Source organism: Acinonyx jubatus, chromosome A2 (assembly GCF_027475565.1).
Source record: "Acinonyx jubatus isolate Ajub_Pintada_27869175 chromosome A2, VMU_Ajub_asm_v1.0, whole genome shotgun sequence".
NCBI lineage: Eukaryota > Metazoa > Chordata > Mammalia > Carnivora > Felidae > Acinonyx > Acinonyx jubatus.
Window position 1 is genome coordinate 47226398 of NC_069383.1, and position 24493 is coordinate 47250890.

The 24493-nt window shown below is 46.1% G+C and overlaps 1 protein-coding gene across 2 annotated transcripts in view; it reads right to left on the reverse strand.

Annotated features, from left to right (window-relative positions):
* WIPF3 (WAS/WASL interacting protein family member 3) overlaps positions 1-24493 on the reverse strand; it is an 81224-nt gene that overhangs the window by 26230 nt on the left and 30501 nt on the right. For both annotated transcript variants that reach the window (XM_053218268.1, XM_053218269.1), the window contains exon 3: positions 877-1009. In XM_053218268.1, the coding sequence (XP_053074243.1) occupies positions 877-1009 (133 nt within the window). The remainder of the gene's footprint in view (positions 1-876; positions 1010-24493) is intronic.

Sequence of the window (24493 nt, forward strand, 5' to 3'; positions counted from 1 at the left end):
TCCCCAGATTTGCCGGGTAGCAGAATCAGGCCTCAGCCTGGATCATCTCTACTCTACACATAGAAAGCTGCAGTCATCTGACCCTAGGAGAGAATTCTGAGTACATCTTTCTCCTCGTGAAAACAAAAACGTGGCATATTTTAATGATGACACTTTAATTCTTCTCTCACTGAGTTTGAGGGCTATGAGGATGCAGGGTAGGTGATCTTTAGAGGTTATCTCACGGTCAATAAACGCAAAGTGAAATCGCCAGACAGTGGAATATTAGTCAACAGTAAAGCATTGGCACGTGCTATGGTATGGATGAACTTTGAAAACAGCGTGCTAAGTGAAGGAGCCAGTCACAAAAGGCCACAGAGTGTATGATTCCATTTATAGGAATAGCCCAAAGAGGCAAATCCATAGAGACAGAAAGTGGATTTAGTAGCTGCCAGGGATGGGGGGAGAGGCAGAATGGAAAGTGACTGCTAATGGGTGCGGGGTTTCCTTGTGGAGTGATGAAAACGTTCTGAAACGAGACAGGGGTGATGGCCGCAACCACACTGTGAATGGGTAAATGCCACGGAATTGGACGCTCTGGTGCTTAACACGGTGAATTTTATATTATGTGGATTTTGGCACGGTTAAAAAGAAGCTATCCCACCACGTTTTTGTTTGTTTAGCGTTTGAACAGGGGTAGAAGATACACCATGGATCATCTGCCGACCTGGAAAGGAAGCTCCGATTCTCTCACCCACGTGGCCTGTGCATTGAGCAAGCCTGCTATGGCCCAGAGTGGGTGCTGGGTAACTTCCCTGAGCAGGCCAGCGGTGCCTGGCTGAGCCTCCCATGGCCTGCCCTCGCCTCACAGCAGGCCTAGCCCCGCCGCTCACTCACTCTCAATTTGCGGGGCACTGCGGTCATTGATCTGTGTGACTTTCCGTAGGCGAGTTCCCTGCTGGATATCAGCCAACAGAGCGCTCCGACCTTTGGGGTCTGCCTTTCTCAAGCTGGAAGCATCTGTACCCACCTGTAAGGGAATAAGAGGGATCCGATTAGAATCGCACGTAATAACACAATCCGCTGTTTGCTAGTATAACTTCCTGCGTCGGCTCCTTTCTGCCTGTAAACGTCTTTCGATTTGCACAGCTTCTTGGGGCTCTCTTCTCTCTGCTGGATGGGATGCAGCCCAATTCATAGATCGCTAGATAAAATAAGATCTTTAACATTTACTCTGTTGAATCTTGTTGTTTTTTTTTTTTTTTTAACACTTCCATTTTCGCGTGAGCTGACATGGTAGGGGTCTCCATGGGCTTGTAGAACCAGGGAGCACCAGAAAGAACATATGTAGGCTGGTGACAAATAAGAGGAGGGGTTGGGTTCTGCTGGAAGATAGAGTCCGGAGGAAACACAGTTAGAAGGTTTATACCATGTGAACCGAGATCTAGCTAAACATTTCTCAAAGCCAGAAATACTTCTTAGCTCTTGCTATTTGGGGGAGACCATGTGTCTTCGGTGTTTGGCTTAAATAGCACCACTTCAGAGGCCTTTTTTGACCCCTCCCCCCAATCTAAGCAAGGCCACCCAGTGTTCTCTCTAAGGGTACCCTATTCCTTTTTCCTCTGCTAACTTCTATCGCCTGACGTAAACTTGTATCTGTCTCTCCTCGCGGAAAATTTCCATCTGTGGTTACGAGTGGAGGGTTCACCACCCCCAGAGGACTCTGTCAGGAAAAAGACCTTGTTGGTTTTGTTCACAAATTATTTCCAGAGGGTATAACAGGACCTGGCCACAGGTAGGCGCAGCGGCTACCAGACGAATGAATGAGCGCGTGAACTAGACCCAGGACGTAGAGTACATTGACCTTGCTTTCAAGGGCATTGTGGGCGTGCCAGGGAGACAGGGCACACATGCATGGAATTAAGCCATGACATGGTAAACATATGATGCAAGTCCCACAGAGAGGAAGGTCACCGAGAGTTTAGAAGTGGCCATATTTGCCAGGCTGCAAAGGAAGGTAAGAGACTTTGAGATGGTCCTCGAAGTAGAGACAGGATTTACAAATCCTTGCTGTAGCCATTTTCCATTCAGAAAAGGACAATCCAGCTTTGTTGGCTATTTAGTCAGAGACTCTCCAGTGTCACAGACTAGAAACAAAGGCATTTGTGGTTTTAGCTAAAATGTGCTGAGGGTGTATTTTCACTGGCTGCCTCTACTGCCCTGGTGATGTATCTTCCATGGGCTTTGAAGGACATAAGCTTCAAAGTTGGGTTCTTGCTGCCCGGAAACATGCTTTTTGAACCCTTGAAGGGCGGGGGCTCATGGACAATAGTCAGTAACAGAGCTGAGCAAGGGGCCCCAGCCCTGATGATACACGTTTTTAGAAAGCATTATTAATGCACACATACAGCAGGGCATTTCTCCCACAACATGCTTTTAAAGTCTATCGATAGAAACCATTAATATCCATAAATCCTTTTAAACTGCCAAGTTTTGAAATCTTTTAGAGTTTCCTCTCATTTTATTTACAAGTAGTTCACGGCAGGAATAAAAGGCCAAGGGAAATATCATGACCCAGTCAAGAGGGTATGAAAACTTTTGCAAAAATCTAGCATCACAATCTCGACATGTATTATTTTCAGAGGTTAGGGAGAGAAAGCGCTTTGGAGCTTTATTCCTAGTTACAAGATAAATAACACAGTGCATTATAATGATAGTCATGGCTCAACTCAGGTGACAGCCTTGGGGACGGCAAGGGTTAGAACGGTGTGTTCTTCTGTTCAAAGAAATAGCTGGACCCAGGAACAAACCTTGTCACTAATAATCCCGCTGTGGGCGAGTGGGTCATCTTATATAATTTTTTTTTTTTCAAATATTTATCTTTGGGAGAGCTCAAGCTGGGGAGGGGCGGAGCGAGGGGGACAGAGGATCTGAAGTGGGCTCTGCCCTGACAAGCTGACAGCAGCTAGCCCGATGTGGGGCTCGAACTCATGAACCATGAGATCGTGACCTGAGCCGAAGTCAGACGCTCAACCAACTGAGCCACCCAGGTGCCCCCGATCATCTCATCTAATTTAAACTTGATTTTTTAATTTATCACCAAAATGTATCCCCTACACCCTGATCTTGCCCATCCCAAACTTTTTAGGTGAGGGCTATGAAGAACATTAAGAGCCCTTGGGATAATGACTTTGAGTACCTACTTAGCACAGGCCTCAATATATTCTTGATGATTCCACATGCCAAGATTTTTTGATAAACATTTTCCAAGTCAGCAGGAGGACATGGTGAGTCACATCATGTTTACATGCTGCAGTTCAACTTGCGGGACTAAATGGAACATTCCTTCTTTGACTTCTTGGCTTTCTTTCCTGCTGTACTGTCTACCCTGATGATTTTCCACTAGAGGGCTCTCCCTCCCCTGATATGGATATGGTATCAGTCCGTCCTCTCTGGTGAGGTCCAGAATGAATAACTTCAGGGCTAAGGGGACCATGTAGATTTAGTCTTCGTGGGTTTTGCACAAAAGGACATCTAAGGACATATTCATTTGCACACTGAAAACTGTGTTACTCAGTGGCAGTCATTTCTACGCCATCTGCAATATTTATTAGCAATTCAATCATAATTTGCTTCTTAAAAAACCCTATGAAGTCTTGTTACTGTGGTTACAGGGCACAGAAACAGAAAAGGGAAGATTTCCAAATATTCACTGGTTCTTTTATTCTATGCAAATCCTGGTTATTAGCAACTCACTAAAAATATAATCAACAGAGAGAAAGCCACTCCTGGACACTTGTCCTGTGACAAATATAGCCACCAAACATGTCTCCCTCGCCCCACGTGCATGTGCAAGGGTGCACGTGTGTACACACACACACACACACACACACACACACACACACCCAAAACCAAAACATTCCTTCGATGTTTGCTCTTGTCCTTTCTTAACCTTGTTATTGAGTGTGGCAATTTGCTGAGTTCCACATAAACCTTTTGTGGACTCAGTTCCCCAGTAGTGAGCTCCAAATGGAATAGCGTGAACCCCAAAAAAAGATGCCACGTAGCAGAACAGCAATGCAAATTAGCCCATCCCGAGCCGTGCAAAGGCTGAAGAACCCAAGTGAGCCAGTAAGATCACAAAGAAAAAAACAAAGACAGTTCTGACCAGGCCAAGGTGGTGAAGTGTCTGTCCTCCCCTCTCGATAAATTATAAAAGCTTTTGCATGTCCCTTTGTCATCTCAGCAAATGAGTCCATCAGGTTCCAGTGGGGTTTGGGCGGGGGTGGAGGGATGGGGTGGGGGATGGCAGTCCAGCCCAGATCAAAACCTTGAGCTGCATGTCCTGCTGTCTGTCGCTTTGCTGCCATATGCCATTACTGCATCTGTCTGATTCATGCCGATTTTTGTGAGAAACACCAATTTAAAAAACCCCAGCCAGTTAATCCAAATCTGGCTGTCTATCTCAAGGATGCTCTAAATCCTATCATATTCGCACAATGTCAGCCTCGCAGTTTCCTAAAGGTACATTCTCCAATGTGGCTGCTAAACCTAAAATTAGTTCTCGGGTGTCCAGGCACACGGCTTGCCCATTACCTCGGCCCTCAGCCCACTCCCACCTTCTCCAAACTTGGGGGCAGGCAGCTCTCAGCAGCCAGTGTCCTGGGATCCCGTTACCAAACCTGAATCCCCAGGACAGCCAGCACTGCCTCCCACCTGCCATTACCATCTTTATGTGGGAGAACACAGAGAGCCTGGGATCCCAAAGAGAGACACAAAATATTTCCACAGAAAATTAACTGACACAATGTTCCTGACACCCCAAATGTGCATAAGTCAGGCTGTTCCAGAAGGAGGTGTACTGGGATCCAACAGCAGTAGGTCTCGTTTTCAGAAATCCAAATAGGCAATTAAAATCCACAAGCAAGAAGAATGGACCCTCTAACCTCCTTTACTAAAGCCTGGTTTCCTGAACCACTGCATGCAGACCGTGACTGGTCCCTAGAGGACAGAGGTACCTCGCGCAGGGCTACCTCCTTTAAAGGGAGGGCTAAAACAGCACAACAGGTCCCAAACGGAGCCACTTGTCCCCAAGAGAGCAGACCAAGACAAAACTGCGGTCTCAGCCCTTCCCAGGAATGTGAACTTTCCCCAGTCGATCCGGAATTATCCTACCAGCACCCATAAGGTAATTTGTGTGATTGATCCCTGCCCTTCCCTTCGCCCTTTGCTTGCCTGAAACATTCCTTTCCTTTGTTTATGACTTCCCTGTCCCACCCTCTTTCTGCCTTTACCACTTGGTACAGCTCTGCCCATCTCCTTTCTATTTGCTCTAAGGGATGCTCCTTGATTCCTGAATCACCGAATAAAGCCAATTAGATCTTTATGTTTACTCAGTTGAGTTTTGTGTTTTAACAGGCGGGAAAGCAGAATTAAAGGCCCCTTCATTGGGGCTCTAGGTGTATCTGTTCCTATTCTCAAGCCCTCAGTGAAGGACATCCCCTGCAGTCATCTCCTCCCCAGGATGACTGGCTGCTGTAGGCTGGCAGCTACCTTCTTGCCCAGGGGCCTGGAGGCCATCTCAGACCCTTCCCTTTTCCTCATTCCCAACAGCTACTCAAGTCCCAAGCTCCTATGGATTCTTCCCGAGTGATCTCTCTGGAACCTGGTTCCTTTTCTGCATCCCTGCGATGCTGACTTAATGCAGGTGATGGCATTCCTCCCAGGCTGCTCCAAAATATACCACTTTGGCATATTGATTATTTTGAATTAAAGGGACATAGGAAATCGCCAATGCAAGGACACTGACCGTCCTTTGTTCCCCTGTTAGCAGGAGATAAATTTCCCATGTGAATAGTACCCTCCTTGTACCAGGAGGAAAGGAGGCACCCTTATTGTCATCGATAGGGAATTCAAGGCTGAGAGGGCTGTGTAAACAAACCTTGTTACTTCTTTTCCAATTAACTACCCCAAGCCTAAACTTCCTTGCCTTGTTGCTTCTTTACAAACATACTGCTTCTTCGTCTAAAAGGTCTACAAGCTGCCTACCTACCCTATGACCCAGCAATAGCACTGCTAGGAATTTACCCAAGGGATACAGGAGTACTGATGCATAGGGGCACTTGTACCCCAATGTTTACAGCAGCACTCTCAACAATAGCCAAATTATGGAAAGAGCCTAAATGTCCATCAACTGATGAATGGATAAAGAACTGGTGGTTTATATACACAATGGAGTACTACGTGGCAATGAGAAAGAATGAAATACGGCCCTTTGTAGCAACGTGGATGGAACTGGAGAGTGTGATGCTAAGCCATACAGAGAAAGACAGATACCATATGGTTTCACTCTTATGTGGATTCTGGGAAACTTAACAAAAACCCATGGGGGAGGGGAAGGAAAAAAAAAAGAGGTTAGAGTGGGAGAGAGCCAAAGCGTAAGAGACTCTTAAAAACTGAGAACAAACTGAGGGTTGATGAGGGGTGGGAGGGAGGGGAGGGTGGATGATGGGTATTGAGGAGGGCACCTTTTGGGATGAGCACTGAGTGTTGTATGGAAACCAGTTTGACAATAAATTTCATATGTTGAAAAAAAATAAAATAAAAGGTCTACAAGCTGCCTGCTTTGGCCACTTTCTTGAATTTCCTATTTCTATGAGCTTCTGTACATTCAAAATAAACTCGTTTCTCTCCCGTTACTCTGTCTCATGTCAACTTAATTAGTACCCCAGCCAAAGAACCTGGGGGGGGGGGGAAGGAAAACTTTCTCACCCCTACACAGGCCACCATCACCTTGGGATTCCAACATCTGGTCTTCATGCCTCCTGTTTTCTTGCTCTCCTCCACTCAGCTCTCCGAATGAACTGTATAAGGGACATGTCGCTTGTCATGGCCTTCCCCACCACAAAACTTTCTGCTGGCTCCCCACGGCCCTCAGGATCAAGTTCAAATACCTTCACACTGTGCGAGGCCACCCACTCCTCCAGCATTCCCTGCTGGAGCTCACCCCTGGGCCTTTGCTTGAGCTAATCTCTCTGCTCTTTTTACACTTGTCTCTTGGCTATGTTCCAGGAGGACTTCTGATCCTGGAAGGCCAGGTGAAGAGTCCTTTTTTGTTCCTAGAGCAACATGCTCACCCTTGGAGCACCTGCCACCCGGATTATGTCACTCTGCTCAAAACTTGCAGTGTTTTTCCATCTCCCTTGGGACAAAAAATTCAAAGCCTCCATTAATATGCTCTGCTGGGCTTAACTGCATTTCTGTAAGCTGAGTTTACCTATAAATGCCAGCATTTTCCTACCCACACCAGCTAAGTAGTTCCACTATATGGCAGTCCCTCCCTAATTATAAGCTTTATCTGTGGTGCTTGTTTTGGCAACACTGATAAGTTTGATCGCAATATGAATTCCAAGTTCCTTCAGTAGGGAATAATCGGAAGAAAACAGAAGAATACAGGTTGGGAAAGGAACGAGTAGCAATAAAGAAATATGGAGAAAGAGGGATCTGAGGCATGTATCAGCAGGGCCCGTGGGATGGGTTTCAGAGGCAGGGAGTAGATATTGAACTACACCGGAGCCATACATTTAAAAAGGCAGCCGACAGACGGATAGTGGATTGGACGTTGGGCAAAAACACAGCTTTAAATTATAAAATAAAATAAAAAGGTATTTTATCCGCATCCCAGCAAAATGAATCTGTGAGTAGTTTACAGAAGTTGCTGGACAGAGGGACCCTGAAAAGAGGGCAAACAGAAATAATAGAGCAAACCTGTTGGTTATTAATGCGACTCAATAATATTTAAGATCTGAGTGCCGACTCTGTGCCATTAGATTAGGAGTTGGGGACGCAGTATGGGTGAGACCGCCAGGATCCTGTTGTCAGGGAGTGTGTCTATGTGTGTGTGTTTACGTGTGTGTGTGTATATATGGTTGTATACGTGTGTACACACGTATTGCATATACACATGCACATATACACATACAGGTATCCCCCACTGTTTGAAAGTCCCCACTACATCACTTTTACAAAAGACCTACATTAGCGCCTACTTTGACTAAATGAAAGAAATCGGAAAAGGATTTTTGCTTCCACGAAGCAAGGTGAAAAGCGAAAACAGCGCGCAGTGTTGGTTTTGCAACAAGCCTTACAGAGGCGGCATGCACCCCGAGCGGCGAGAACCGCCCCGCCAAGCTCCTTCCTGAGAACCACACTCAGCATCTCAGCAGCCAGCCGCCACAGCTTTGAACTGTGCCTGTGAGCACCTGTGCTTTGTCTTGATTTATTCTGTGTGCCCGTTAGTCAGACGTGTCCTAAGGTATCAGAAAAGCCTAAGAGAGGTTGTATTTGGGGTCTGGGAATGCTCAAAAGTGGCCCTATATACACGAATGGTAATTGGTGCCTCAGTTGACAACATTTTGGCTTACAAAATATCTCGAAGGAACTCCACCTTCGGATAGCGGGGTAAAACTGCATTCTTTGTTATTTATTTTCTGGATGTGATCCTCTGGTCTCCACAACTCAGATCCCAGTCTATTCAAGGCTGCCCTCAGATAATTGCATTTAAGGCACCCATTGTCTGACTCTCCTCAAAATGCTTCAGTGACTCTCCATTCTGCCCCAAATCAAGGAATCCAGCCACATTCCTCCAAGGACTCTTTCAACCTTCTTTTGTATTTCTCGAGGAATTAAAACTGCTCCAGATTTCTCCCGCGTTCCTTTTCTACTTCCAAGGCTCTGCTCACGTTTCTGCCTCTTCTGGGAATGCACCCCTGGCCCCAGCCCTGCCATACCTCCCAACCTTGTGTTTCTCTTTTAAACTCTATATCAAAACCAAATTTACTTTACAAAATCTTTTTTCTTGTAAGCTTCTCCAAATCAATCTTTTCCTTATATGATCCACACATCCTCTCCAAAGCACACTGTAATTCTCTATGGCACTACTCAGGTCTTTCACATACTAAAGGCTTAAACAACTTTTTTTTTTTTTTTTAAGTTTTATCTTTTTATTTTGAGAGAGACAGAGAGAGAGAACATGAACAGGGGAAGGGCAGAGAGAGGGAGAGAGAGAACACCAAGTGGCCTCCATGTTGTCAGCATGCACCCCGATGTGGGGCTCAAACCCACGAACTGGGAGATCATGACCTGAGCCCAAATCAAGAGTTAGACGCTTAACCTGAGTTACCCAGGTGCCCCTCAAATATTAAAGTTTTTGTATACTGTTCTTTCCCCTCATTTATTTATTTACCTTTACTCTGGGATTCCATTCATATGACGTTCTAGAAAAGGCAAAACTAGAGACAAGGTCAAGATAAACATATCAGGCATTCTTTGGAGCAGGGAGGCCCAGTCGGTGACACATTTCCCAGATACTTTGATGACAGACAACTGCCTTTACGCATCTGTCAAAACCCACAAACTCTTATAGCGTAAACAGTAAACCGTATGGACACAAATAAAAATAGTCATTTAAGAAGTTGGGATATCCCAGGAAAGAATGCAGAATGTGACAAAATTATCCAACAGTATTATAAATGAATGAAATAATCTCACTGTGTGTCATACGAAAAAAAAAAAGACAGTGATACAAGTAAATGTGTAAATGAATCAAAACTTTTAAGAATTAAGGTCAATGAATTTTATAGAAATCCCGGACTCTATATGATAGTGTTATTTCCCACAGAGGGAGTGGCTAGCCATTTTGAAACTGCTATCCATGCATACTGGTGTCCTGGAATTGGACAGTTTGTCGGTGACAAATGGTGGCTGTAGGCCAACTGGTCGTTGGAGTAGGAGGTTAAGGATAAGCGAGAAAAAAATGTCTGAAGGTCCAGATGAACACCCAGCAATGAGGAGGTGCAGGACGTAGTTCACTTTGGACAAAGCATTGCCAGAATTTGCACGGAGGGTCTGGCAGAAGCTTGGGTCTCCGAATTCCCAGGAACAGTGCTGATGGCAGTGTTTGCTCAGCTGTTGTTTCTTTCCTCCAACAAGGTCAACGGTACCCAAATTAAAACAATAAAAATATCCAGTGCCAGAGTTCCCGTCACATCCTACTAAACTCTTCAGGTCCCAGGTACAGTTCTTGGAAATTTGTGTATCTGGAAACCCATGTCGTGGCTACACTGATACGATATCTGTCCCAGCTGCTGTAGAACATGGTCATAAAACTCATCCAACCTCCTAATCTGGACATCTCATGTTTTGTCACAGAACTTTGCGTTTTGAGTTCCAGGTGCTCTGCTCCCCGCCTCTTTCCCCTGAGGAAAGCATCTTAGCACCACAGTCTTAAGGTTTGTTTAAGGTGCATCCGGATTTAATTACAAAAGAGCTAAAAGACCAACTGTCACTTCTCTGGAAGTGAGATCATTTGTTTCTGCATTTCCCCTTATTTTTGAGTGGAAACTCTTTGCATGCAAAAACCAAGCCATTCCCCTTTTAGTACCGGCACATCCAGCTTTTTTTTTTTTAATTTAAATTTTATTTTTTAAAGTTTACTCATTTATTATTTCTGAGAAAGAGAGAGAGAGAGAGAAAGAGAGGAGTGTGAGTGAGCGCACCGCGGGGGAGAGGCAAGGGGAGAGGGGGAGACACAGAATCCGAAGCAGCCTCCAGGCTCTGAACCGTCAGCACAAAGCCTGATGCAGGGCTCGAACTCACAAACTGCGAGATCATGACCAGAGCCGAAGTGGAATGCTCAACCGACTGAGCCACCCAGGCGCCCTACCAGCTCTTTTATTTTTTTTTAAACCGTGTGAGTAATCTATCAGTACTTCATTCAAATGAACTTTGTATAAACCTTAGCCCCTTGCTCTCTGACATCTGTCTGCTCATGCAGGGGCAGGAAGGGAAGCTGCTGCCTTTATGCTGAAGCCCCTATTCCTCAAGCTGTCTTCACCCCTTTTAACCTTTGGTTACTCTGTCCTGAGAGATGGGAATTGAATTCAGCACCCATCTCCCTTTTTCAATGGTGCCCATGTTCCCAGGCTTTTAAGACTAAACTTTAAATGATGAGAAAACCTGATTTTAAAACCATGGCTGGACCTGGAAACAACAACCTTGAAACTAAAAAAAAGAAAAAGAAAAAGAAAAAGAAAAAAACAAAGAGGCCAGCATTAGGAGTCCAGGGCTTGGCACCAGGAATTGCTAATAAATAAATCATAGTTTGAACAGTGTCTCAAAAACAGGTTGAGGTTTCATACCTTCCTTTTTTTTTTTTTTCCCCAGACAAAAAGAACCACCAAAAAGAAACATGCTCTCGTCCCACCAGATTATCTGCAAACTAATAAATTAACACTGCTGTCAAAGGGAGCACATCACTCCGGCATCCCTGTTTCCGTTAAAGGCTTTCTCTCATTCACCCCAGCTGAAACCTTGGATTCCTTCCTCTCTTCCTTTTGAAATAGACAACTTTCGCGAGACCTGGTTCCTTCTTTTTACTCCGCTACGCGCACGGGTCACTCTGGAGTCTGGGTACAGAGGCCGCAGCATGCATAGGGTGACAACAATGACAACGGCAATGAGGAAAAGAAACGGGAAGGCATTTGCGCGCGCCAGGCATCGTTCCGAGGGCTTGACATGTATTAACTCATGTAAAAGGCACTTGACCCGCCCACCCCATGATGTAAGTACTTGTTAAGGGTGTTATGTCCACTTTACAGATGAGGTGCACTGTTTACTGCTAGCGAGGGCAGAGCGGAAAGGTGAGGCCAGGCCAAGTCAGGGTCCCTTGGCCACCAGGCCCTACAGTCTCTAAGTAATGACACCCCCCGGGCAAAGAGCGAAGGTGAAAACCCAGGAACACATGGCAAGCCTGCAGCTGGGTGGGGGAGTGGTCCGATTATCCTCTGGCCTGTGACCGCGGTAGATGTTGCTTCACAAGGAGTGTGACAGCCAGTGCAGGAAGAAGGGGGCAGGGAGGGGGTATCGGAAGGAAAAGGAAGGGCAGGTGTTGCTGCGTAGAAGGCTGGGGCCCAAAGAGCTAAGTGCTAGGCCTTTGCCAGGGCTGAGTGATGGACTCAGAGCAGTCTGATTGGTGCCTCAAACGTGAGCCAGCGGCAGTCTTGGCAGGAGTACGACGGAGGGCACTTAAAATGGAAACTGCACAGGGTAACCCTAGCTCCGAGGCTGATACCCGCAACCGTAAACAGCCTGTACCTGAAACTCCCTCGTCAGGTAACATGGAACCTCCTGTGGGTGGACCATACTGGCCCAGCTCTTTCTTTCTAAGAGTCAGCCCCCTACTCTCCTTTTCCATGCCCCTGCTGGCTGCAGGGCGAAAGGCAGGGGTTTTCAGCTTCTGGCCTCCCTGTGCTGACTCTGAAACGGATAAAGATTTTGAACACTGCTCAAATATGAAAGGGCACGAATACCAACCAAGGGGGCGAGGGGGAAGTCTGAAATTTCCGGAAAGCTCAAGATGTTCTCAAAGCTTTGTACCTGTCATAGATGATAATGTAAATGGATCTAGACCAACACCGAGAGGGTCTTACGTCAGGATCTGGTGATATTCTCATCCATTCCAGAACCTGCTTCCCCACCTCTCTGGTTGGCCCCTAGGACACCAGACCGGAGCTGCTCTGGGTATGTGCTTCTATAGCTCTGTCATCACCCTAGGACCGCACTCTACTTCTGGGCCCTGTCGACGAAGAGGGGCAACCAAGGAATCCTTCTTTGTCCAATAGGTGATTCTCTACACCCTGCCTGATAGCTCTGTGGTCCATGCTGCTCACATCCTTTGTTTCCCTTGGGCCACTTCGTTTAATGCCGTTGGGCTGCTAAAAGCATCGTCACCGGCATGTTGGCAAGAAGGTTGTATGGCATAGTGGAAAAGGCTGGGTTCGATGGCAGGTTCTACAAGCTACTGTTCTCTTCTGGCCAAGTTAACACTTAAGGAAGCATCTGAGTTCAGTTTGCCAGCGGCTAAGCGATCTTGGTAGAGTGAGTCATCCAAGGAGGAAGCCATCAGACGTGCATCAGTGGGAGCCAGCCTTTCCTTACAGTTAAAAATAAGGATTCCAGAGGAGTCCCTCCATTCAACTCAACACATCCCAACAGATTTATCATCTCTCCTACTTCCCCCACCAAAAAGTGAACACTAAACTCGGGACTCATGCTGCCGCTCTTCTGTTATCATTGCCTTTCTGCACTGGTTCCTTTCTAAACCACGGGCATGTATTAATTTGATGTGTCCACTGGGTTCCTCACCAAGTTCTGATTTCCGTTCATCTGCAGAACAGAGATAACAGATCCTGAGGGCAACAAGTGACCAGGTCCTTCTCAGCCCTAGTGGCCACGCTTGTCTACCCCCCGAGGGACTCTCTGACCCTTTATCATTTCATGGCCCTAGAGCGACTCTTACAATACGAGTAAATTTGAACACCCAGAAACAACCATGTCTCATGTTCCTCCTAAGAAGAAAGGCTGACATTCCCCCCCGCCCCCACCCGCCGCCTCATCTTGAACTTAAGTTTAGTTCTGAACCGTCTAGCTTGGATGTGCGTGACACCTTCACGGAATAAGGTGAGTCGGCCAGGAGGTACTGCGTGCAAAGCAGCCAACAGGAACACGTCCTGGGAAGAATAAAGCACTCCGAATGACAACCCCCAGGGGGCCTGTGGAAACCACGGAGTGCCAGAATAACATCCCCTCCCATTTGGGCAACCATGCCAGGCTCTTCCCACCACTGCATGGCTGAATCCCTACAAAACACTCTGGGTATTCCCTCTCCCATCCCACCACCCCCTACCCTACAACCAGAAAATCTTTCCCAGACGCCATTTTCACCGGTCCCTCCTCTGGGTGAGGATGTTCAGTGGCTCCGCCGGTTTAAATACACCTCCATGAAGTACTTTCTGAAAACCCCAGTGGGTCTTTCTCTCACCTGCGTCCTCTGTGCCTAATGTAGTCCTATAATTACGAATATTTCCTATTCTGACATGTGTGCCTTCCCAGCAACCCTGAGGGGTAAGTGTGAATGCCTTCATTTTTCACCACTTCGACCCAGTGGCTGCTGCATGCCAGGAATTCAATTTGTATTTGTTTGACTTTTGGTCTAAAATTTTCGACAAACACAGCCTCAGGGGGCGCCTGGGTGGCTCAGTTGGTTGAGCGTCCGATTCTTGGTTTTGGCTCAGATGATGATCTCACGGTCATGGGGATGAAGCCCTGTGTCGGACTCTGCACTGAGCGTGGAGCCTGCTTGGGATTCTCTCTTTCTCCCTTTCCCTCTCCCCCACTTGTGCTCTCTCTCTCTAAAAAAAAAAAAGAAAAGAAAAAAAAAAAGAAAAAGAAAAAACAGACAGTTTCAGGTTGCTGCTCTTTAGGGGGACAATATCCAGAATGAATAAATGATAAACAAACAATATCTAAAATAAATTACAGTCAGAAAGTGGCATAAAATATTATGCTAACAGGTCAAAACAAAGGAAAAAAGGAAATAAGCAGGATGGCAGAATTAAGACTCTATATATTTCGTATATATTAAAAAAAATTTTTTTAACGTTTTATTTTTTAAGAGACAGAGAGGGACAGAGCATGCGCAGGGGAGGGGCAGAGAGAGAGGGAGACCCAGAATCTGAAGCAGGTCCAGGCTCTGAGCTGTCAGCACGGAGCCCTATCTGGGGCTCGAACCCACAAACCATGAGATCATGACCGGAGCCAAAGGTGGATGCTCAACTGACTGAGCTACCCAGGTGCCCCTATAGTTTTTAAACCTCTTTTGTAAAGTTATATTTCTTTCATCAGGAAAACATTTGACACATTTCTATGTATACGGACAAAGAGCCAAATAGAAGTAAATACAGGAAGTTATCTCCGTGCCATCATCCACAAGAAAAATATAAACTCTTGTTCTCACTCTTCTAGCTTTGTCAACATGAGGCGTAGTACTCTCACTCATTCAACAACACACAGTCCCTGAGCAGCTCTTATGGGCAGGAACAGAGCAGGAGCAGCGGGAAAGCCAGATACTTCCACATATTACTGGCTGGATAAGACTCAGAAAGGTGCCAGCAGAGCAGAAACACCTGGAATCTACTCGAGCCACCTTGCTGGCATTTATGCAACATAGACAGGTCACTTCAGAATGTGCTGAATGTGTAGCTCCAGGCATATGCTTCCAGCTGGCTGCTGAACATCTCCCCGCAAGGGCTCCATTGGCATCTTAAATCAACACATCCCCCCAAAACTCATTCTGTCCCATCCACCCCCCAAACACATGTGTGCACGTGTAGACACACACACACACACACACACACACACACACACACACACACACACCTGCCCTCCTTACACCTCTTGTGATACGGATCTCGGCACTCTCCTTGGAGTCCCAGAGGCTCAAAGCCAAGACTCCCTATTTCACACTCTTGGCATTCTATAGCTGGTCAGTTTCACTTACTGTCAGCTTCTCTTGCAAAACATATCTAACTCCTACTGCCCTTTCTAGTTCCACCACCACATTTTGAGCTTACTCTTCACTTCTCACCCACACCACTTAAACCACGGCGCCATTCTTAGCGATGGGAGGATGTCAACCTTCAGGTGTGTAGGAGGAGGTGGGAAGTCTGAGAGTCATGAATTTATTTATTGTTTATTTCAGTGATATGCATTTTTAAAGTTTATTTATTTATTTTGAAAGAGAGAGAGACAGAGACAGAGAAAGAACAGGGGAGGGTAAAGAAAAAGAGAGAGAGAGAGAGAGAGAGAGAGAGAGAATCCCAAGCAGGCCCCAAGCTTGACGCGGGGCTCTAACTCACAAACTGTTGAGATCATGACCTGAGCTGAAACCAAGAGTTGGACGCTTAACCAACTGAGCCACCCGGGTGCCCCGAGAGTCATGAATTTAAATGGTCTCCTAATGGGCCTCTTGCTTTCAGAATCTTCATTCTTTAGTTACACTTTCACATTGATTGTTCAATTTTCTTTAGATCTAGATGAGACACCCACAGGATGAGGACAAAATTCATTAGGCCTGGTGTTCAAGGCTGTCCAGAATCTGACCACATTCCATGTCTTCACCTCCCCCACCCCCAACACTTTATATACTGCCCACTGCCCATGCCTGCCTTGTTCCGCATTCCCTGTATGGGTCTTGCACTTGGTATCTCATTGTTAATACTCATGCATTCTCTTTGCAGGACATACTCTTCTCTTCCCATTCTGCCAACTAAAATCAGACTATTTTCTGGGGCGCCTGGGTGGCGCAGTCGGTTAAGCATCCGACTTCAGCCAGGTCACGATCTCGCGGTCCGTGAGTTCGAGCCCCGCGTCAGGCTCTGGGCTGATGGCTCGGAGCCTGGAGCCTGTTTCCGATTCTGTGTCTCCCTCTCTCTCTGCCCCTCCCCCGTTCATGCTCTGTCTCTCTCTGTCCCAAAAATAAATAAAAAACGTTGGAAAAAAAAATTTAAAAAAAAATCAGACTATTTTCCAAGGGCTAGCTATGAAGCCTCTCACAGAGAAGCCTAAGTTACTCCAAGAGTCAGAGTTGACTGTATTTCAACTCTCATCCACTTACCATATAATAGCCACGCATTTTAGAAGTTTAACCTAGATAAGCAGATATCAACTGGGGGTTCCTGAGCCCTGGAGATCTACAGGAGACTGGCTCAGAGCCCTTCTTGATGCCCTTGGGAAGCCCAAAGCCTCCCAAAGATTTCTGCAGTTTCAGGGGAATTTATGTCTTGTGGGCACATTTGCTTCCAGGTTCCTTTTTTCACACATCATGTCTCTGCTCTACTCCTTATGGTCTCAGAAACACAGGTCAAAGCCTTCTATGAGCCTTTCCCTTCTTCTTCCACCCCACCCCCCTGCACCCCCTCAGGGAAACCCCTAAACATGCACATCATTCAAGAGCCTAGCAGACTTACTTGAAATGTGGGTGGAGAACAGGAGGGTTTTTCAATCCAAGAATCAACAACCCCACATCAAGCCCTGGGCATCCCTGGCCCTCAAATGGCCTTTGCTCATCACAACACAGAAGGGTTTCATCTGGCCCAGCATCTCCGTAGCCACCTACCTCAAGTCAGTGTTCTGGCCCCTTCCCCCCATCCCCCTTCTTAACTATCTTTTCCTTCTGCCCAACTACTTATGAATGAAGCACATTCTTCCTCTGGCTTTGTGTGGTGCGGTATAGCCGTTCTTATTTATTTTTTGCCTCATTCCTGCTTTCAAGTTCCACCCGCCCCCACAACCCGTCCAGGGTTTATCAAGATGTGTTCCCAACACAGGTCCTTCCTTAAGAAGAATTCTGACTCCAGTTGCTGAGATCACATATTTCACATCTTGACATACATCTGTCTTCCCCAAGCAAATTCCTTGAGGCGGAAGTTATGTCTTCATCAACGCTTCCAGTGCTCAGCACAATGTCTTCCATACAATAAACACTCCGAATATTCACTAAAATAAAATTAGGTTCTTTAACATGAAAATACAGCGTCCACTTTTTTTGCAAAAAGTATTTTTGTCATGAGAATCACAGAAGGGGCCCACCTGAGCCTCACACAACGTACTCTTATTAATGACGCTCCCTGCGTATTTTTAATAAAATGGGGCCACCTCAAATGCTCCCTTAAAAATACAGTAGCATCTGTTGAACAGAATGCCAGCAATTCCAGAGGACGGCAGAAATAAATTGAAGGTCATGACAGCTGCAGTGAATCAAAACGAGATGGAGGTTTGCGTTGTGCTTAATAACTGTCAAAAGTCTTCATGCAATTATGACAGGGGGAAGAATTTTGCATAAACTGAACAGACTTATCAGCTGAGGGAGTGAATTGTAGCAGAATAAAGGGGGGGGCTATTTTTAGTTCACTCCTCTCAACTGTATTTTCGTCTTACACCTCCTAAAATTAGGCCTACTGATGAGGCTCTATGTAACCAGAGTGAGGTAGGCTGTTGCAACAATTCCTTCTGCAAATTTAGATACATCCCAGCCACCGTCCTTCCTTTGCACTGATGGAGCTCTGCCCCCCTTGGCAACTCGGTGAAGTCACCTTTGCACCCTAAGGAAGGGGCTGCACCCCAGCTCCAGGAAAAGCCATTTAAAGACCACCAACCTACTGGCTCCCAGGCCAAAGACTGTTCAGATGGCGAAGCATCTGGAAGTCACAAGCTTCGTCAAGGAATAGAATGTCAATACAGTCAACAAACGTCAACCGCCTTCGATGTGCCAGCTACCACTTGATCTCCGGTACATTTAATCCCATTTTAGGAACCAATAATCCTTCTACAGGCAGAAAGTATGTAAGACACTGTAAAACATTAATACACAAACATTTTTTTAAACGAGCACTTAAAAAATTCTACTAATCTTTGGTTATTCTCTTCGTTTTGGGTAACCATGCCCTCAAAGAGATAGTTTCAAAGATGCCGAATCTTTAACAAAACACGGAATGTGAGTCTTGATGAAAAATCTGATGTTGATAGCGGGGGGGTGGAGGGGGGCTGTACGTGTGCAGGGGCAGGAGGTATAAGGAAATTCTCCATTCTTTCCACTCAATTTTGTTACGAACCTAAAATTGCTTTGAATGATAAGGTCAGTTAAAAATAAACCACATACACACACAAAAACATTTCAGATTCTCATATTTAAATGGAAACACTTTAAAGAAAATCATAATGTCAAAGCACTCTAGTCATCAAAGCCATGGGGCAGGGGTGAGGTCAAGGAAGGGTTGGAAGCCCCAGATACCATCGGTGGCCAACAGCTGGTCCGCAAGAGTTGGAAATCTAGAAAGTGTGTTTTATGATACCATTGGAGGACACCCGCACAGAGTTTTTCGAATTTTTTTTGTTACCAAACAAGTGATTTAGACAACTGATAAGCCAGAAAAGGAAAACAAGCAAACAGACCACAGAAGCCAACCACTGTGAAAGGGGCTGAGGAAAAGTTTGTGGAATTTTAAACAACGGCTGTGTCAACTTTTTGTGGAATGAAGTGGAGCATGATGAAACAAAAATCAAGAAAAAGGAAGTCACTTATTTATGTTTCTCTCAAATTGGAAAAAATGGTGCCATGATTGCTTCTGAAAGAGAAACAATTTGGTTTCCCTTCTGAAATGCTGGGTTATGAGGCAGCAAAGATGAATTGCGCTAGGTCGCAGAGCCAGGACAAGGGTGAGATAAGGGAGGTGCTGAGGGTGCAAACTGAGAGAAGGTGGAAGTGCCCAGGGTGAGCGCCCTCATCACCCCTGCTCTGTCTTCCACCCTGGTGAGCCCAGCAGCCATTTTAACCTAATCCCTTAATGATGAAGGTCTGTTGCCACTCAGTTCTGGCTCTCCATACACTCTTTATTCTTTGCTGCAATGAACACATATTACTTTGGATTCTGATCTTTCCATGTGTCTTATCCAAGGGGGAAGACCAAAGGACTTCACTGATTTAGCGATCCCACAGCCTAGCATAATGATTTGTAAGAAAACAGACATTAGAGGGATTTATGCCTATTGACTGATGGGTTTTAAGATTTACTAATGAAAGGTAACAAAAGTAAAAAAAAAAAAAATCCCTCACACTTCTTATGCCGCCCATGAGGTTCTTACTTGACTGTATCCTATGCCATCACCCTTCCGTACAAGGGTATGATCCCATTTTCATGTTTAGGTCCAGTGATCCAGCAAGGCAAAACAAATATAAATAAATCAGAAGAAAAAAAAAGCAAATTAGAATATCAAGGCTGATAATGACCTTATTTTACCAATATTTAAAGAGAGAGCTATCAAGGATTCTACTTCTCAATATTTAAAAAAAATTTTTTTTAATGTTTATTTATCTTTGAGACAGAGAGAGACAGAGCACGAACGGGGTTGGGTCAGAGACAGAGGGAGACACAGAATCCGAAGCAGGCTCCAGGCTCTGAGCCGTCAGCACAGAGCCCGATGCGGGGCTCGAACCCACGGACCGCGAGATCATGACCTGAGCCGAAGTCGGACGCCCAACCGACTGAGCCACCCAGGCGCCCCATCTACTTCTCAATATTTTAAAGTTGGAAGGAAACAAAGTTATTTATTAAGTGTGACCAAGATTTAGGGAAAGGAAAACTGTAGTTTTTAAGGATAGATATGGGAGATATATAACAGGGGAAAGGATGTGGAAGAATGAAGAAAGGTGGAAGGAGAAATATGGATATAACCATTGCTGTGCATATGAATGAAGGTGGGGGGTATGCCTGTAGGGTTTTCAGGGGAAAAAGACAGAAAAGGAAAGCCTGTGAGGGAGATATCTCTCTCCAGCTACATCTCTATGTACATACATACCTATATATAAGAGAAACACACAAAAGAACACATATTCCGAGACAAAGACAGAGTTGCCAGATAAAAACGGGGCACTCAGTTAAGTCTGAACTTCAGATAAACAAGAAAAATGTCAAGTTTAAGCATGTCTGTATCTGTTCCCTACTTACCCTAAAACAATGATTTGTTTTAGTTGTAGTACAGCTGCTTAGCTGAAATTCACTTTAACTAAGTGAATTCACTTTAACTTTAACTTAGTTCACTTTAACTAAGCGTCTTGTATTTTTGTCTGCTAACTCTGGCAACACAGAGAAAGTAATAGAGGGAAGGTGGCCTGAAAAAAAGTGAAGGAGACCAAGAAAAGAGAGAGTGAGATGATTGGAAAAAAAGAGGACTGACGTTCACTTTTTGTGGTTTCTCTGGTGCCATTAAAGACCCGAACCCACTCTGTACTTTCGCCAGGCTAGGTCTACACCAGGACCTGCGAAGGCTCACCCTGGGTCCACCCATGCACTCCAGCCATAACTGAACCCCACCGCTGCAGCAGGAAATCAGCTAGTAACAGCAAGGCCCTGGGAAGGGAGCCAGCAAAGGCTATGCAGTGAGCAAGCAGAGCGCTTTTCTTCGTGATGGCTGGAAGACCGTCCCGTAATGGATGCTAAAATGATTTAAGGTTGCACGGAATCGACACAACTCTTGATCCGAGCTTCCAGAAATAGAAGGTATCTGTCCATTGATTCTGAAATGCATGACTCCTGCAGCAACCTCAGCAGTTTATGTCATTCGTAGCAAAGGCTTTTGGAGGCCTTTAAACGAGGTCTTAGGGGCAGAAGGCCCCTTCGAATCAGAGATTCTGCGTGTTTCTAAACAGCAGACAAAAGAAGACAAAACAGAGAAAGCAAGAGCAGAGCAACTGATAAAAGCACAAAAAGTTGGGGGAAAGGACGTGCATACGCAGCAGGGGAGTGAAGAAACAAGCTGCAGATTCTGTCTGGGGGTGGCTGGCTCTGGGACCAGATTTGCCCCAAGTGACCTGTCCTCAAGGTGCGGTGGGGTAGCTGAGGGGGGGTGTCACCGAGATGGTGGAGGTGCTGAGGTTTCTGCACTGGCCGATGAATGAAGGCATCGTGTATGCGTTTGCCAGGGCAGCCATAACCAAGTCCCACAGCCTGGGAATTTATTAAACAACAGGAACTTACTTCCCCACAGTACTGAGCCTAGAAGCCTGAGATCCAGGTCTCTGCAGGGTTGGTTTCCTGTGAGGCCTCTCTTCTTGGCTTGCAGGCGGCCGTCTCCTGCCTGTCTGCATCCCTATCTCCTCTCTTACAAAGACACTGGGTCTATTGGATTAGGGCCCAGCATAATGACCTCATTTAACCTTACTTTTCTCTGCATTCACCCTAGCAGTCACATTCTGAGGTCCTGGCGGTTAGGACTTCAACAAACGAACTGGAAGGGGACAGCCCATACCGTGCTGAATCTGTGACTCGGTGCGTAGGTTGTGTAGCTATAACCCACCTCCCACCACTGGGCACCTCCAACCTTTACCAGCAAGAACTTGGTAATTGTGAACAAACACCCTGGCTTAGGTCAGTTCTGCCTTAGGGCCCTCTGCGTGCCGTGGTGGGTTTGAGGTCCTCGTAAGTAAAACAGGACACCCAATTTGACCCTGACCCATTTGAACAGTGTGTCAAGGTCAAACGGATGTTAAAATTAGCCCACCTGTTGCCGCACAGTGTTATCTGTAATGAAACAACAATACCCATAATTGCTGGTGGATGTTAATACTGCATACCAGAACGCCCCACTCCGTATCTTCGCTTCCAATTTAATCTCACGGAGGATTAAAGGACAGAGCCACAGCTGAAAATTCTTTTGAGGGCCTCAGAATAGTGTTCTATAAATATAGAGAAAATTCTGGGAGGAGTACATCTCTGGTTCAACCTTTCAAATTCTTTTTATGCTGATGTCACCACCAGCAGGTGGCTTGCCTGTGTAACATGAGCTTTGTGTCACCAGCGAACTCCTGGGAGGGTGCGCTCTCATTCACAGAACACCGATTTCCGGAGAAGCTCCCGAGGCCAGAACCCACCCTTGGTGCTGCTCACGCTGTGAAGGGTAAGGCCACATGACCTGCCTCCTTAGGGAGTTGATCAAGGTAGGGTGAAGACAGGCGATACACAAATTGTCTCAAGTGCAATGGCGTTTAAACTTGGCAAGATGCTACCAAGACGTGAATGCAGGATGATGAGCTTTCGTTTCATAATGAGTTCTCATGAATTCTAAAGCCAGTGAAAGGAAAAAGACCATCCATATGCACCATAACAACACCATCTAACACTTTTATGGCTGTTATTCCCTGCTAAGCACTTTACATGTATTAATTCATTCAGTCTTTGCATCAGCCATTACGAAGCAGGTAGTACTTAAATAGAGAACAAAACTAAGGCACAGAAAGTTTAAATAGTTTGCCCAAGGCCAGTCAATTTCCAGAATAGAAACACAGGAAGGCTGGCTCGGAAATCTTCATCACTTTGCTGTGTTATCTCTAAAGAAGGAGCTACGCTAGTCGGGCAAAGATCCCTGTGGAAATGCAAATGGGGGAAGCACATCAGAGAAAATATTCTGCTAGTCCTGCTCTCTGGCCTCCTAACACTGGCTGTCTTGGGCTTGGAGGGCATGTCCCAGCCATCTCGGCCATAACTGCAGCCCTGGAGGCCGGGCGGTACAAGGGACAGCATGCAGGTGACGAAGTGCAAAGACTCCACCCGTTGTGCGACTCTGAGCAAGTACTTAATCTCCCTGGACCGCCGTTCGTCCACCATGAATTGGCGATGATTCTAGTAGATGCTGCTGGGTCTCATCACCTGCCTGCTCTGCCTCGCCCGGAAGCTGACACCAGACAGAGCCCCGACATGCTAACTGCTTGTGGGTCTCTGTCAGAGGGATTCCCCGGAGGGGCGTGCACTCCACAGTGACAAGGGTGACGAGGGTTGGTGGATAAAGTCCTAGCCCCTCGCCCGTCAGTAGCACAATCCAGGCAGATTCTAGAGTCTCTCAGGGGTCCCCTGCAGGATGACACCCCACTTTCCCACACACCGTTCACCTGCTTTCCTCTCTCCTCTATTCTCCTTCCTCGTTCCCTTGCCAGGGCTTCTAGGCATCACCTCTCAAATACACTACCTAGAGACCCTTTTCTCCAAGTCTATTTCGAGGGGAACCCACATTAGATAAAGCTCTTTTCTTTCTCACAGAGGATAAGGAAAGATCCAGTGAGGCTCTATGGGAAGTTGGGAAATTGTCAAGCTGTTTACAGTAATATATTAGAGGATTAATATTTTCAATAATAATCCAAAGGTACTATTATAATTGCCATGGAAAAATGTCCATGGCAGATGATTTTGGATGCACACCCATTTTTTCCCAAACTTGTCCTCAAAACCTGTAACTCAGCCATCATCATGGGTCTGTGGCAAAAGCTCCAAGTTCGGGGCAGGAGGCAACAGTATCTGGTAGCAAACAGACCCAGAGGTTTGGCAAAATACACCGATTCCTCCAATGAAGAGGGCAAGGGGGCCTGCCACCAGGGAGGGGACGACATACAAGAAGTTACAGCAGGTCAGAGGGGTCCTGAAGGTTAGTAGTGCTCTGGATGTCAACGCAGAAGAATTAAGGAACTGGATGCTTGGGTGATTCTTGCTGGTCTTGGTTCTCCTGGGGTCAAGGCCTTAAAGTAACATTCCAGGGGTGCCTGGGTGGCTCAGTCGGTTAAGTATTTGACTTCAGCTCAGGTCATGATTTCACAGTTCATGAGTTTGAGCCCCGCGTTGGGCTCTGTGCTGACCGCTCAGAGCCTGGAGCCTGCTTTGGTTTCTGTGTCTTCCTCTCTCTGCCCCTCCCCCCACCCCACATTCTGTCTCTCTCTCTCTCTTAAAAATAAACATTAAAAAAAAATTTAGAGTAACATTCCAGAATAGTGTATCCTTTTTTTTATTTATTTTTTTTAACGTTTATTTGTTTTTGAGACAGAGAGAGACAGAGCATGAACGGGGGACGGTCAGAGAGAGGGAGACACAGAATCTGAAACAGGCTCCAGGCTCTGAGAGCCCGACGTGGGGCTCGAACTCACGGACCGCGAGATCATGACCTGAGCCGAAGTCGGCCGCTCAACCGACTGAGCCACCCAGGTGCCCCTAGAATAGTGTATCCTAATACAGCTGTTCATTTCACCTGAAAGCTAAACCAAGGGAGAGTGTGTTTTTTGTGTGAGTTTAGAGTTTTC